At 47.9% G+C, this 14,553-nt stretch overlaps 1 protein-coding gene across 1 annotated transcript in view; it reads left to right on the top strand.

Annotated features, from left to right (window-relative positions):
• Positions 1-14,553, top strand: part of GOLM1 (golgi membrane protein 1) — a 53,190-nt gene that overhangs the window by 23,964 nt on the left and 14,673 nt on the right. The window contains exons 4-5 of the mRNA XM_021677948.2: positions 6,143-6,197; positions 8,564-8,666. Of these exons, the coding sequence (XP_021533623.1) occupies positions 6,143-6,197; positions 8,564-8,666 (158 nt within the window). The remainder of the gene's footprint in view (positions 1-6,142; positions 6,198-8,563; positions 8,667-14,553) is intronic.

Raw genomic sequence — 14,553 nt, 5'->3', positions numbered from 1 at the left:
CCCCCTTCCCTCCTTCCCTCCTTCCCTCCTTCCCTCTCTCCAGCCTTGTGCCGCTTCCCTGAGTGTGGACCATTCTGGGTCCAGAGCTCCCTCCCCTTGGGCCTCATGCTTGTCCCCACCATGGAAAGCGCACCCCACGGACCTTGCTCCTCAGAACTGTGGGCACTGTGACCTGCCCCGGGGAATCCCAGCCTCAGCCCCGGGCCCCTCCAGCCAGTCGCAGGTGGTGCTTTCCCAGCCAGCTGGGGCCTGGCATGTTCCTTCTTCCCGACAGCACGACAGCCCGGGACCTTCTGGCAGGAGCCATTCTGGGCGTGTAGGGCAGCGCGTAACTGCATGTTTTCCTGAGTGGGGTTCTTTTTCCTCAGCTTCACACAGAGTTTGGCTTAATCCCCCACGACCTTCTCCGACAGCTCTGTGGCTTGAGTCCGTTGTCCTGTGGCCACGGCCCAGACCCGCCTTCCTGCCTGCCTGTGAGCCCCTGTTTGCCCGGTGCCTCGGCCCCCCTCTGATGCGCGCTCAGCCCACTCCTGCCCTCCCCACATCCTCACACACCCCTTCACCGCCCCACCGACCTGCTCTTTGTGGGGTTTTGCTCTCGTTTTTATTGTGGTAAAATGTGCATGATATAAAATGAGCATTTTAACCATGTTGAAATGCACAAATTACACTCACCTTGCGATGCACCTGTCACACGGTCCACCTCCAGAGCTTTCCCATCTCCAGTGAAGCTGTCCCCATCAAGCATGAACAGCCCATGCCCTCACCCCCCAGCGCCTGGCAACCATAGTTTATCCTCCTGTCTCTGAATCAGACTACCCTGCATTTCTTGCATAAGTGGGATCGTGCAGTGTTTGTCCTTTTGTGTCGGCTTTATTTCACGCAGCAGAATGTCTTCCATACGTTAGTGTTCTTTGTTTTTTTTTTTTAAGATTTTATTTGAGAGAGAGCGAGCGAGCATGCATGTGCATGAGAGGGGGGAGGGTCAGAGGCAGGAGGAGAAGCAGACTAGGGGCTTGATCCCAGGACCCCAGGATCATGACCTGAGCTCTAGGCAGACACTTAACCAACTGAGCCCCCCAGGCGCGCCCACACGCGGGTGTCCTTGCATTGATACTCTCTTTCTCTGTCTGTCCCTCTTCTCCTCATGCACGTACAGACACTCACTCCTGTGCCCCTGCCATTTGCTGGACCTTGAATCACCCGGACTGCAAGTTCCTATACTTTCTGGTGTCCTGGGTCTCTCACTCCCCCGAGTGGGTCTGGCACTTAGCACTTAGACCCAGCCTCTCTGAGGACCTTCTCTGGGGGTTGGGACTCCGCCCCTTTCTGCTGTAGCCAGAGCCTGGGGGGACTTGGTGTCGTCTGTCCGCACACACCCCTCCCTCTGCCTTCTGTAGAGGGCCTGTCTGGTCAGCGGGGGGCAGCTGTGTGGATGGCCCACCTTTGTGCCTCCAGGCCGAGGCTCGTGCTGGACACCTGATGCCCATGCTGGGCAGGTTTGCTGAGTTCTGGAATTCTTCCTGTGGCCCCTTGGCTGGAGGACAGGCATACATCTCAGCGGCCTCCCCCAGTCTTTGGCCCACCAGGGCTGTCGGTGTAGAGTTTGGGCTGGCAGGGCTTATTTTGGTGGTGTGAGTGGTGATGGTGTGAGTGTGTAATCTTAGCGGGACACCATAAATAGTTAATTGGCACTTCTTTGCCATCGGGCTCGCTCTCTGCCCTCCCTTCCCATTCCTCAAGGTCTGTGCTGTCCCTACGGGCAAGTGGCTGGTGAGCACTGAAAATGTCACATTTGAGATATGCTGTAAAAGTGTAAAAATATGCTAGATTTCAAAGGTTTGGTATGGAAAAAAAAATCGCATTAATACTGTTCTATGTTGATGACATCCTGAAATGATAATTTGGTTATGCCAGATTAAATACAGTGTTTAATTTCACCTGTTTCTTTTTGTTTATTGGGACAGAATTCACATAAGCTCAACATTACCATGTTAGCCACTTTACGGTGTATCATTCAGCAGGCTACAGTATGCTCATGATGCGGTGCAGCTTTCCGCACCATCTCATTCCAGAACATTTTCATCACCCCCTAGAGAAATCCTGCACCCATGAAGCAGGCGCTCCCACTTCCCCTTTCTCCTGCCCCTGGCTCCCACTAATTTACCTTCTGTCTCTCCAGATTTGCCTGCTCTGGGCATTTCTTATCTGCAGAATCCTACATTTTGTGGCCTTTGTGCCTGGCTTCTTGCACTCAGCATAGTGTTTTCAGGGCTCATGGCATGTGTCAGGACCTCATTCCTTTTCATGGCTGCGTAATACTCCACTCTGGCTGCGCCATGTTTATCCATTCTTCACTTGATGGACATTTGAGTTGTTTCCACCTTTTGGCAGTTATGAATAATTCTGCTGCGAACGTCTGGGGACAAGTGTCGGACAAACATATATTTGTGATTCTCTTGGGTATAAACCCAGGAAGAGGAGTACTGGGTCATGTGACAACTGTTTAACTTTTGGGGAAATTGCCGAGCCGCTTTCCACAGCGAGTGAGCGCCATTTCCCATTCTCCTCAGCTGTGTCTCAGGGTTCCAGTTTCTCTGCACTTTCTCCACATCCTTGTCCATACTTATTTTCCTTTTTGCTTTTTATTTATTTTTAACTTGCAGCCCCATCAGCGTGTGTGACATGGTATCTTCTTGTTTGGATTTGTGTTTCTGGGGATGGTGGGCATTTCTCTGGTGCTTATTGGCCATTTGTGTATCATCTTTGGGGGAATGTCTGTGCCAATCCTTTACCCAGTCTGTTTCTCTTCACTTTAATGTGACTACTAGAAATGGTGAGCTTTCCATACGGGACGGACATTTCCTTTCTCTTGAATAGGGCTGCTTTGGGAGGTTTTGAAATTGGTGAGGGGGACAGGGAAGAGGAAGGAATATTTCATATTCTTCCTTCATTTTCCGTGTCCTTCACAGGTCACCAAGATTGCTTTCCACTTTGAGGTCCTCTCCCCGAGGCACTAACAGGAGGGTCATTACATAGAGCTTCTCCAGGCACCGTGGGGTCAAGGGTTAGATGGTCTGAGGGGCCTATGAGTCTGGCTTGAGTGAAAGGGGCCTCTGGCCTTCAAAGCAGATTATTTCAATGAGCAAAACAGAGCAGTGGAGGGGGCCTTTTCTCCTTTATCACGTGATCTGCGTCCCCCTGGCAGTGAGCTTTCCAAAAGTTAGGATTTTAAAAAGTTAGTCATTTACATTTTATGGAGATTTTAAAGTGGTAGAATTTATTGTCAAATTACTGCTTTGAAAATTTACGAAATGTTAAGCTTCTTTTTCTTGGAATCTAACACGGAAATAACTTGATCAAATATACTCGTTTCTCAGAACAGTTGTAATATGTTTGTGCATGGGTGATTCATCCTGCAGTCTTCTGAGTTCAGTTTCCAGTTACGTTCTGGTGGCATTAGTGATGTTGAGCGTCCCCGGGGATGGTCCACACACCCTGGGAAGTGCAGCTTCTCCCAGAGTCACTCTGACCAAAATGTGAGAAATTAGCTCAACAGACGACTGGATAAAGAGAATGTGGCAGCTACATAGGGTTGTTTAGAGTAGAATATAAAATTCATTTTAAAATAATACTGTTTAATGCAGTTTTTTTAATTGAATCTCCAAAAAGCTAGAAGCATTTTCATTGTTCCCTGAAAATGATTTAACAAGATTTTCAATAAATACAAAACTGCATATAAAAGGTCTTGATGGCGTCTTATGATCCTTTTCTCATTTACTTCCGTGCCGACTGTACTTTTTCATGCATAAGTAAGCAGGTGGGGGAAGATAACTAAAATATCTTTTCTTTGGAAGATTAGAGTCGCATGGGAGACAGACATTTCCTCAGATAGTTAGCAGACTCCAGTGTGGGGTTTTTGGAGTGAGGCTAAGGGGAATGAGTGGAGAAGGAATGATTGAGAATGTCCTGGGGGCGCCTGGGTGGCTCAGTTGGCGAAGCCTCCAGCTCCTGGTTATGGCTCAGGTCCTGATCTGAGGCTCATGAGATCGAGCCCCGTGTTGGGCTCCATGCTGGACGTGGAGCCTGCTTGAGTTTCTCTCTCCCTGTGCCCCCTCCCCTCATTCCCCTGCCCCTGCTCTTGTGTGCTTTCTCTCTGAATACATATATATATATGGATGGATATATGAATGGAATCAGACAGTATTTGTCCTTCCGTGACTGGCTTATGTGACATCGCACAGTGTGCTTGAGGTTCATCCACGGTGTAACAGCGTATGGCAGACATTTTTATTTTATTTATTTATTTATTTTTTAAGATTTTGTTTATTTGGGGGAGAGAGCATGAGAGGGAGGAGGGTCAGAGGGAGGAGCAGACTCCCTGCTGAGCAGGGAGCCCGATGTGGGACTCGATCCCGGGACTCCAGGATCATGACCTGAGCCGAAGGCAGTCGCTTAACCAACTGAGCCACTCAGGCGCCCAGACATTTTTTTTTTTTTTTAAGGCTGCATGATATTCTGTTGAATGTAGCTGCCACATTCTCTTTCTCCAGTCATCTGTTGAGGATGGGTTGCTTCTAGCTCTTGGCTGTCGTAAGTAGCGCTGCTATGAACACGGAGGTGCGAACATCTCTTCAAGATTCTGCTTTGAGTTCTTTTGGCTCCAGACTTAGAAGTGGGAGCATGGGATGCTGTGGTCTTTTGTGTCTGTGTTTAGCTTGTGCAAGTCTCTCCTGAGTGCAGCAGGCCTCCCCTGCGCTCTGCCCATCTGACTCCCTGCTGCGTGTACCACTGCGGGGTCTCTGCTCTCCCCCGCCCGCTAGGGTATCTGCGGACACTCCTCTTGATAATCTTTCCCTGAGATACCATCGCTGTGACTTCCTTCCTTCTGTACCAGGAAATGTTCCGAGTCCTCAGATCTCCCAAAATAAACATGATTTGTTTGGCCAAATTTCATTTCTGGGCGCACCCCTGTACTCCAGAAAGCTCTGTCCAAGCCACAGAAAAACTAAGGGCTGGACAGAGGTCCAGGAGGAAGCCAGAGGCGCAGACGTAGGAGATGGCGTGGTTGTCATGGTCCCCCGTTAGGCAGGACTCGGGCAGAAACGTGTCCCCAAGTTGCAGGCCACGTGTCCTGGGTGTGGTATCTTGCAAGCTTTGTGGCTCATGACACGGTATGAAATGTGCACATTTCACGGTGTGCACGGCTCTTCGTGTGTACAAAACAGCAGCCCTGTGATGTGCTGTAATAGTGAAGATTCCAGTCCCCTCTTTGTCAGGTTTTTGTTTGCTTTAGGCACAGGGTACAGCCCTCTAGCCTGGTATCCTGCTGGGGGCCGGGGGGGGGGTTAGATTCCAGTTCCGCAAGTAGCAAGCAACAGCTTGCTTTCTGGATCAGGCTTTGCCTGTTGGCTGTGAAGAAAGCCCTGTGGCCTTGAGTCTCTTAAGCAATCTGTGCCTCAGTTTCCTGCCCTCTAAAATGGGTTAATGTGCTGCCCGCCTCTTAGAACCCGGGGTGAGGAGTAAGCAAGTGAGTGGAGTGCAGAGCTCAGAAGGGCACCTGGTGACCATGGCCACTCGCTCACAGGCTGCTTGTGACATACGCTCCATACTCCCTTTCCTCACCTTCCCCTTGGTTTTCACTGTTCCCCTGAGTCCTGTGTTGTTCCTTCCTCCTCCTCTGTTTTCAGCCTCCCTGGCTTGCTGTCACTTCGTGTGAGCCCCTCTGTCCTCCCCACCCCCACTGGCGGTAAGGAGCCCTTCCTCTGCTCTGCTCCCCACCATGGGGTGCAATCGGACCAGTGGCTCAGGACGTGGCTGCGCCCGGGCCCCCAGAGAAAGTCCAGCTTTCATGGAGGGGAGTGCGTCTGGGGCGAAACAGCCAGAGGATCCATTTAGCCCTTGCTCGGGTTACAGGCTGTTGTTGGGACAGCAAACCTCTCACCATGTGAGCGCCTTTTCTGGCTGCAGCGGCATCTGAGGGCTCAGCGGGAGAGCTGTGCCCAGTCCCTCCAACAGCTGCTGGGGTGTGGCGGGGGGAGGGGTATTGCTGCTCCCTTTTCCCAACGGGATCGTCTTATCAAGGCTCTTCTAAGTTGTTAGGTTGCGGGCACGTTTCATTCTGTGTTTATCTTCCTTGCAGGCCGTTTTGGTGAATAATATCACCACAGGTGAGAGGCTCATCAGAACCCTGCAAGGTGAGTTCTGATCCCCTCCTTTACACCAGATGTTAGGGCTTTTAGGAAAAGCCCGCCTTTCCTGTTGTCCCTCTCTAGCCGCTCTCATTCTAATCTAATGATGGGTAAGATCACGAGTAATTGAGTAATCTTTACTGTATTCTTCTTGCCAAATTACAGTTCCTTAAAGAGCTTTTTCCTTTTAAAAATGTTGCTGACCACATTGTAAGGTGTTAGGTACAGAATTCAGATTCTCAGTTTTTGGTAGGTTAAGAAGTATACAGAACAGATCACCTATCACATATATATAAAATATGTGTGGTATATATAGGATTTGTTTTAAATGGGCCACCCTGAATTCAGATTTCCTTTATGAAAATTATAAAAATTATCTAGCCCAATTTAATTCCATTTCTTTGCTGCCCTGATTCAGTTTGGTAGCCAGGGCTGGTTTCTGTCAGGCCCTGGGAAGCAGTGGTTGAGGGCAGTCACGGGGTGAGCCCCTCTGTGGTCGGCTCCCCCTTCGGCTGTGACTGAGGGGCTCAGCAGGCCCTGGGTGGTCCTGGGGCCTGGTGAAAGGGGGTCCCATGAGGCCGACCTTTGCCGGGGGTAGGAAGCTCCCACGGACCCTGCATCCTCACTTCTGCCTCTGGGACGGGAAGGTCCATGTGGCCGGTGAACCCCTGAAACGTGGCTAGTGGGATGGAACTGGATTTTAAATTTTTGTGTAATTTTCAGTGATTTAAGTTAGAGACTGAAACTCAGCTCTGTTATTGGGAGCACTAAGCATTTACAACTTACATATTAGTCTACTTTTTAACTGTACATTTGATGAAAACCTAAATTCAGATCAAGCATTCCCAGTGCAGATTTAACGTCTGCATTGAGATGTGCTCTAATTGTACACACCAGATTTCAAAGACATAGTATGAAAGAATATAAAATACCTCATTCATGATTTTTTTATATTCATTATGTGTTAGCATGGTAATGTTGCTTAGCTGTTGGGTTCAATCAAATGTATTATTAAAAGTAATAATCACCTGGTTTAGATCTTAGAAATGTGGTTGCTAGAAAAATTACATGTCTTGCCTTGTAGTTCCGCTGGATGGTGCTGGCCTAGGATTCTCCTTCCACATCTGGTTCTAAGACTATGAGTAGGGGAGATTCAGGGTTCTACGAAGTTACATGGGTCACTGGACTGCCGGCGGCTTTGTAGAGCTCCCCTTTCTTGTCTGGCCTTCTGAGATTCATCCACGTTGTGGATGTCAGTAGATTATTCCTTCTGTTGCCGAGCAGTATTCCCTGGCCCCATACTTGGTTTGATTATGGGAGTTTTTTTAAATGTGCGGTTTATTGAGGTGTAACTTACACCCAGTAAAGTGTACCCTTTGTGGTATAGAGTTCTGTGTTTGGACAAATGCACAGTCCCCTGGACCTCCACAGCCACAACCAGACCCTGTCCCTCCAGGAAGTACCCCCCTAACCTTTTGTAGTCGGTCCCCTGTCTCAGCCTCCAGCGCCCCGGGTGGTTCTGCGACTCTAGAGTTTAACTCTTCAAGCATCTCCTAGAACTGCTTGTGAGATGGAGCCTTGTTGCTGTGTGTTTGGCATTTCATTGAGTCCTTCACTTTCATTTCATTTTCCCCCCAGAGAGCCCTGTAGGTGTAGAGTTACGGGGACAAACCTTGGGGATGCGGGTGTGTGTCCGGGGCTGAGTCCTGGGCCCCAATGGCAGCCTTGTGTCCACTCTGCTGTCACCTCTGTGGCAGCCTTGGTCTGGCCCTTGGTCAGCAGCTGCTATTTCTGCAAGGCTTTTAGGAGCTGAGAGGTCAGGGCAGCAGGACTGGCTGATGAATCTCCTCAGGGAGGCTGCCGTTTCCCAGATGGGGGCAGGGCAGGTGGGGTGATTGGATGAGCACGGGCCTCCGGGAATGGCCGGTGTGGACGAGTGGGAGAAGGGGGCGGCCGGCAGGTAACCTGGAGGCCCAGGACGGGGGTCCGCCATGAGTGGCTGCTTACCTGAGCAGATGTTGAAATCCATGTTTCACAGGCTGAAGGGTAAGTCTGCTGGGGACCAGGGGACATGGTGGGACAGCTTAGGGTTTAGTATGTCTAAGAAACACCTGAACAGAACCTCCTAACACATTTTAAAGGTCAGAGGTCAAAAAAGCGATTTAAGAGAGAGGTTTGGAAAAGAGGGTGCAGATTCCAGTTGGGTTGCAGATTCCCAAGGCTTCTCCACGGTTCTGGACTGTTCTCATCCCTCTCTCCTCCCCACCCTTACTCTCCTGTGTGCCATTACCCACTGTGTTCTGACGCGTCTGCTGTTGTCATGACGGCCATGCCTATGACCCGCCGGATTCTGGACCGTCCTCTTGCCTCAGACCAGTTGAAGGCCCTGCAGAAGAACTACGGCAGGCTGCAGCAGGATGTGCTCCAGTTCCAGAGGAACCAGACCAACCTGGAGCGGAAGTTCTCCTACGACCTGTAAGCGTGCCTCCGTGTGCGGGGCGCGCCCCCGGGGGGGCTGCCGTGGGGGTGAGCGGGGGTGGGGGTGTGCGCTGCACCCACCCTTCCCGTCCTGGCACGTTGGCGCTCTGCAGGAGGCCCAGTGCACTTTATTCTGTACACATGAGCCGTGCCTCAGAAAGCTGGGCGAGAGGGTTAGCCAGTGGCTCATGATACAGGATGCACAGGAGGGCGGTGTTCCTGAACAGGAAATGACTTATCAACATGCTTTGTAAAGTCACGTTAAGTTTTAAAGTGCAGGTGTACCAGGTAAGTCAATAATGGAAAGCCTTTAAAAATGTCTGAGCACAGAAGTGCTCAGACGTGCCCCATGTCCACCGCCTAGACTGAGAGGCGTCTTGGCATCCTATCAGTGATTTATCTCTGGGTGTCGGCATGTGGACATTCTGTTTCCGTGAGACTTCTAGTGTCTTTCCATATTTCTGCAGTGAGAATGGAGCACTTTTATTTTTCAGCTTTATTGAAGTATGAGTGACAGATACTTATTGTATATATTTAAGGTATAAAACATGAAATTTTGATATGCCTCTACATTGTGAAATCATGTCCCCGATGAAGCTAATTAACCATAATCTTCGTGCATGTGTGGTGAGAACACTTAGGATCTACGCTTTCAGCACATTCCAGGTGTATGTTATTAGCAACTGTAGTCCCCATGCTGCCCATTCTCTCCCCAGCTTACAGTTAGGACCGTCCATTTTAAAAGGATGATAACTTCAGTTGCATACAAAAACCCTACACATTTACTTCTCAGAGAATTTTTTTGACCAAAAAAAAACAATAAACTTTCAAAAGGTTAGCTAAACCCTATAGTAAGATAGTAAAAACCAATTTAGAGAGCGGAGAATAAGTTCTAGTCTGTGTGTTTTTTTCCCCCCCCATAAAAGCAGCATGACTCAGGCACAGGGGTTCTGGGATTCAGAAGCAACCAGCCACCTGTGAGCCCAATCCTCTTTTCCATTTGCTGACTTCTCCATAGTCCATGTCCAAGGTCATATGGATTTTTCACATTATTGCAGTCACCGGTAACATTTTTAAATCACTGCTTTCCACTTACTTGTGTTATGTATAAATAAAAGTCCATACTGCTCCAAAATGTAGTATCATTAAAAATGGCTGGTTAATATTGTGGAGGCATGGAATTGAATTCATGATTTCCCTGTTTTGGATATTTAGGTTACTTCTGAGTTTTGATTATTATAACTAGCCTGATATCAATGTGTGTAACTTTTCAAGATTATTATTTTGGATTATTTCCTTCTAAAATAGGACTCGGCTGTAGGTTCAGTGTCATAAATTGCCTAGTTGCCTTCTGAATAAGTTTCCTCACCCCACTGCCCTCATTGGGATTCTGAGGTCCTTCCAAAAGATTGTCCACTCACTGTGATATCTTCCTGATTACTTTAAAACCAAATACTACTAAAACCAAGAAGCCCCAAATATATAAATATGCAGAGGACATGCACCAACAGTCAATACAAAGGGAAAAGTAATTAGAAAATATGCATTTGGAACCTTCTTCAGCTAGGCCAGTGGTTCTCAATTTTGGGTGGCGATTTTGCTCCCAGGAGACCTTTGGCAATGTCCAGAGACCTGCGGCCAGCATCCTGCAATGCACAGGGCAGGCCCCATAACAGAATTTTCTCTGGCCTCAAACACGGTAGTGTTCAGTTGAGACCCCTGAGCTAGGCTAGTAATCAACAAGGTACATTCAGACAAAAATGAAGACGGCCCCAGTCTAATTATCATTCATCCTTAGAAGATACCTTCACACAACTTTCCCTTCCATTCATTGAAATAGGATAAGCCATTAATGGCCTCACTTGATAAATATTGACCCAGAAGATGTTGACCTAGCTGGAAATGAGCAATCCGCCAGGCCCGGTGACGGGGGGAGCGGTTCTGCTCCCCATGTCGGGGCAGACAGCAGAATGGCTAGGCATGCTGGACTCGCCCTTTTTCTCTTAGGAGGTTGATGGCTAGATTGAAACTCTTTCTGACTGATGTCAGTATTGAGGTAGTTGTGCCCAAAGTGTTATACCGGATACAGTGTGTTTCCTGGGGATGATGTTCATGGAATGTTGGAAGCTTGAAAGAGTTATTCTTACTGCCTTTGGATTATAGACCCTTTCTGAGAATCTGATAAAAGGTACGGACCCCTTGTTAGCAATATCTGCAAAGTTGTGCATTCAGTTTGTGGGACATCAGAAGCTTCCCTGCACACCCTCTGTGAAAGCATCCTGTTGGGTCTAAACCCTTTATAGAAGGCAGTGCTGGGAGTCAGACAGCTGACAGCAAGGCCAGGTTTCCTGAAGCAGAAGTTAGTTCTTCCATATCCGCGTCCCCGCTTCTCACTCCTACACCTGCGGCAGACATCGCTAAGTGATCACTGTTCTTGGTCATTCTTGGTCCACACGCTGCCTTGCAGGCTTTCTGCCCAAAGCACTTAGGGTTGGTTTCTCACGTGAACTGCTTGTCACCTCCTTTCCACGCCATGAGGAAATAGTTTGCAAAAGCTGTTACTGGAATAGAACAGCACTGCTCTGATGCTTGGTGTCCTGGATGATCGGGTCGCCCACCTTCATAGATTCCCGTATGGCGTACATTCCATTTTCAGTACTCCACCCATCGATCGCACCGGTTAGAATAACCCTGGCGGCAGGTCCTGTGTGTCTCCGCGGTGTAGCTCTAGTTGATGACTGAACGGTTACCATGTGCATGTAAGCAGAAGCTCACCTGAGGCCTTTGGGAAGTCACACCATCACCGTCCACATGAACTGAGTCGCAGGATTTGAGCTTCGTTCTGAGGTTGTTCCCTTCCTGCTATGGAGCTGGAATGTGAAAAGCTGGCCTTCACCTGCAGGGCTGAGAGAGAGGCTCTTTGTACTTGATTTTGGCAGGGCTGAGAGCAGGTGAAAACAGTACAGATTTCCCATTTGTAGGTTTTTAAAGGTTCAGGAATGGCTATGCCCCTGTTCATTGGCTGGTCCTGAGCTTCTGGGGTACCGTCTGCTAACAGTGAACTGGCATGTTTAGTACATTCAGGATATAGATGTCTCTGTGTTTAAGCTACTGTGGACTAGTCTACCACCTGTGACTTGCGTGTTTGAGAATTTTATTTGAATGAACTTTTCAGCAAGTCTTCTCTTGATCTGTATGCTGTCCAAGGTCCGGAAGTCTGTCTTTCACTCTTTCTGCAATACCTGATGCCCTTCTCTGCGTGTTCACGGAGACCCACAGAGTCCTTTGAACTGCAGGTCACGCGTTACAAAGTTAGGGGCTGAGTGCCGCAGAGCTGGCTCTGAAGGGCCTGTGACCCAGAAGAGAGCGCGGCGCAGAGCCAGGAAACCCCACGTCGGACTTCTGCTTTCAGCCTTATCATTCTGTCTCTCTCTGACCCTGGTCACCTCCCAGCTTCCTTATGTGTACAAGTGGGTAATTCTCTCAATTACTTTACAACCCTGACACCCAAGATACTCTTAAATTCTAGGCTGAAATGTGCAGTGATGCCTCAGAATATCTTAGCTAAATGGGGGCTCAGTCTGAGTTAGTGATGAATTCCATCAACAACTCTCTGATACTGGCTCGGTGTCAACCAGTATGGATACATCATTATTAACTAAAGTTCCTACTTTATCTGTGTTTCCTCAATTTTCCCCTAATGTCCTTTTTCTTTTCCAGGGCCCCACATTCCGTCTGTTCACGTTTTCTGAGAGTCCTCTTGGCTATGACCGTTTCTCAGACTTATTTTTTATGATCTTGATAGTTTTAAGGAGTGCTGGTCAGGTGTTTTGTAGAATGTTTTCCGGTTGGGATTTATGTGGTGTTTTTTTCATGGTTAAACTGGGGCAGCACATTTCTGGGAGGAAGGCCACAGAGGTAAAGTGCCACTTTCATTACTTTGTATTAGGGGTACATACCATCCATATGACCTGTCGCTGTTGATGTTAATCTTGATTACCTTGCTGAGGTAAGGTTTGTCTGGTTTCTTCACCATAAAGTTACTCTGGTATTTCTCCCTCTGTACTGTAGTCTTAGGAAGGAAGTCAGCATGTACAGCCCACACCTAAAGATTGGGGAGTTATGCTCCATTTCCCAAGGGCAGAGTGTCTGTATCAACTGTTTGGAATTTTCCTGCACAGTAGAGCTGGCTCTTCGTAACTAACAAGTTATTTATATCAATATGGACTTATGAATATTTATTTTAGACTTCGGGTTATAATCCAGTACTATTCTAATTTTTGCTCCCATTGTTCCACCTTTGGTCATATCCCCAGCATTGTGCCCCTGCCCCTTTTTTGGGCACTTTGTTTGTTATACAATCTGGCACCAAAAGATGCTGCAGGCTCATCCCTTGTATATCCTGTTCCAATCCTAGTATCACCCAATCAACCATTTCTTTCTTTCTTTTTTTAATTGGAGAGTGATATTAAGCCAAGATCTGGGTAGTAGGTGTGTTTGTTGCTGCTGGGGTGTGATTGTTTCTGGACCCTATCAGCTGTGGAGTAAAGAGACCTGTGTGTGTACTAACCTGTGTTATATACAGATATTGATGAATATTTCTATAGGTTTCCAGCTGTATTCATACTAAACCAAGCATAAGTTCATACTGGTGTCTCCAATTCTAATCTAATTAACTACTGATCTAGTTAACAGAATAGTATATAATAATAGTATATATGGTCTCAACTTGGGACAATATGCAATTATTAATATTTTGTGGCTCAAAATATTTTTAAAACTGCCTGTGGCAAAGACTGGCCATTGCTTATCCAGATCCATTATTTTCTCCCCCAGTGTAATTCCTGCATTTCCAAACCCTCCTTGCAGTTAAGTATGGCCCCGTGACTAAGCTCTGGCCAGTAGGGAAAGGAAATGGTAGCGCAGGACTGTAGGAAGGCTTCTGAAAGTGAGGACGGTCCACTGTAACCCCTCTCCTTTACCTTTCCCCCTCATTCCTTCCTGCTGCATGGGACTCATGCAAGATGGCTGGGCCACTGTGGCCATCTTGGATCATGAGGCTAGAAACCAGTGCCAGGATCATGAAACAGAAAGAGAAGCCTGTATCCCTGATGACTCAGAGCTGCCATCCTGGTGCTGGACGACCTATATCAGACTTTGATTTGTGGAAGAAGCAGATTGCTATCACTTGCCCTTTCTGTTTCACCCAGCCAAACCTGATAACGCTAACTTACCCACTTTTTGAAAATGCCTTTAGATACTGTTCTTAAACAGTCATTTTCATGAATCTTTATCTGTTACCCAAAAAAAGACTTCTTAGGGAAGGTCATTTAGAATGGAATCCTACCAAGTGGAGAGTAGAGAAGGGAGGCTAGGACTTGTGCTGGAAAGAGGGAGGACATGAGGAGCTCGGAGTGGTCTGGGCGAGGCAGACTGTATTCTGTGGTCCCCGAGATGAGTGAAGAGTAATATTTTGGGCATGGTTGTAAAGGTGACTAGTTATGTGGGCCCTACTGGGAAAGTCTTCTTCTCCTTCCTGGATTCTGAGGACAGGGATGTTAGATCTCGGTCATAGTCGTGCAGATCCCCCAAGCAGGTTTGTTTGTTTTTTTCTTTTTTTCCTCCAGTGTGTTTTCTCTCTGTTACTTTGATTGGGTAATGTCTTTTGTTCTGTCTTCCAGTTCAAAGATCTTGCCTCCATTCTGCTATTTGCACTCATTCCTTAAGTTCTTTAATTTTGGTCATTGCATTTTTCAGTCCCACAGACTCTCCCCTCTTCAGATGATACCCACAAGTTCTGGGTGTTCCCAGGGCATTTGTACTCTGCCTCCTCGCTGCAAGTTCAGTGCCTCCTGAACCCCTCAGGGTTGGTAATTCTGTTAGG

The sequence above is a fragment of the Neomonachus schauinslandi genome, chromosome 13 (genome assembly GCF_002201575.2).
Source record: "Neomonachus schauinslandi chromosome 13, ASM220157v2, whole genome shotgun sequence".
NCBI lineage: Eukaryota > Metazoa > Chordata > Mammalia > Carnivora > Phocidae > Neomonachus > Neomonachus schauinslandi.
Note: the sequence above shows the minus strand (reverse complement) of the source record. Positions and strands in the feature narration are given on the sequence as shown.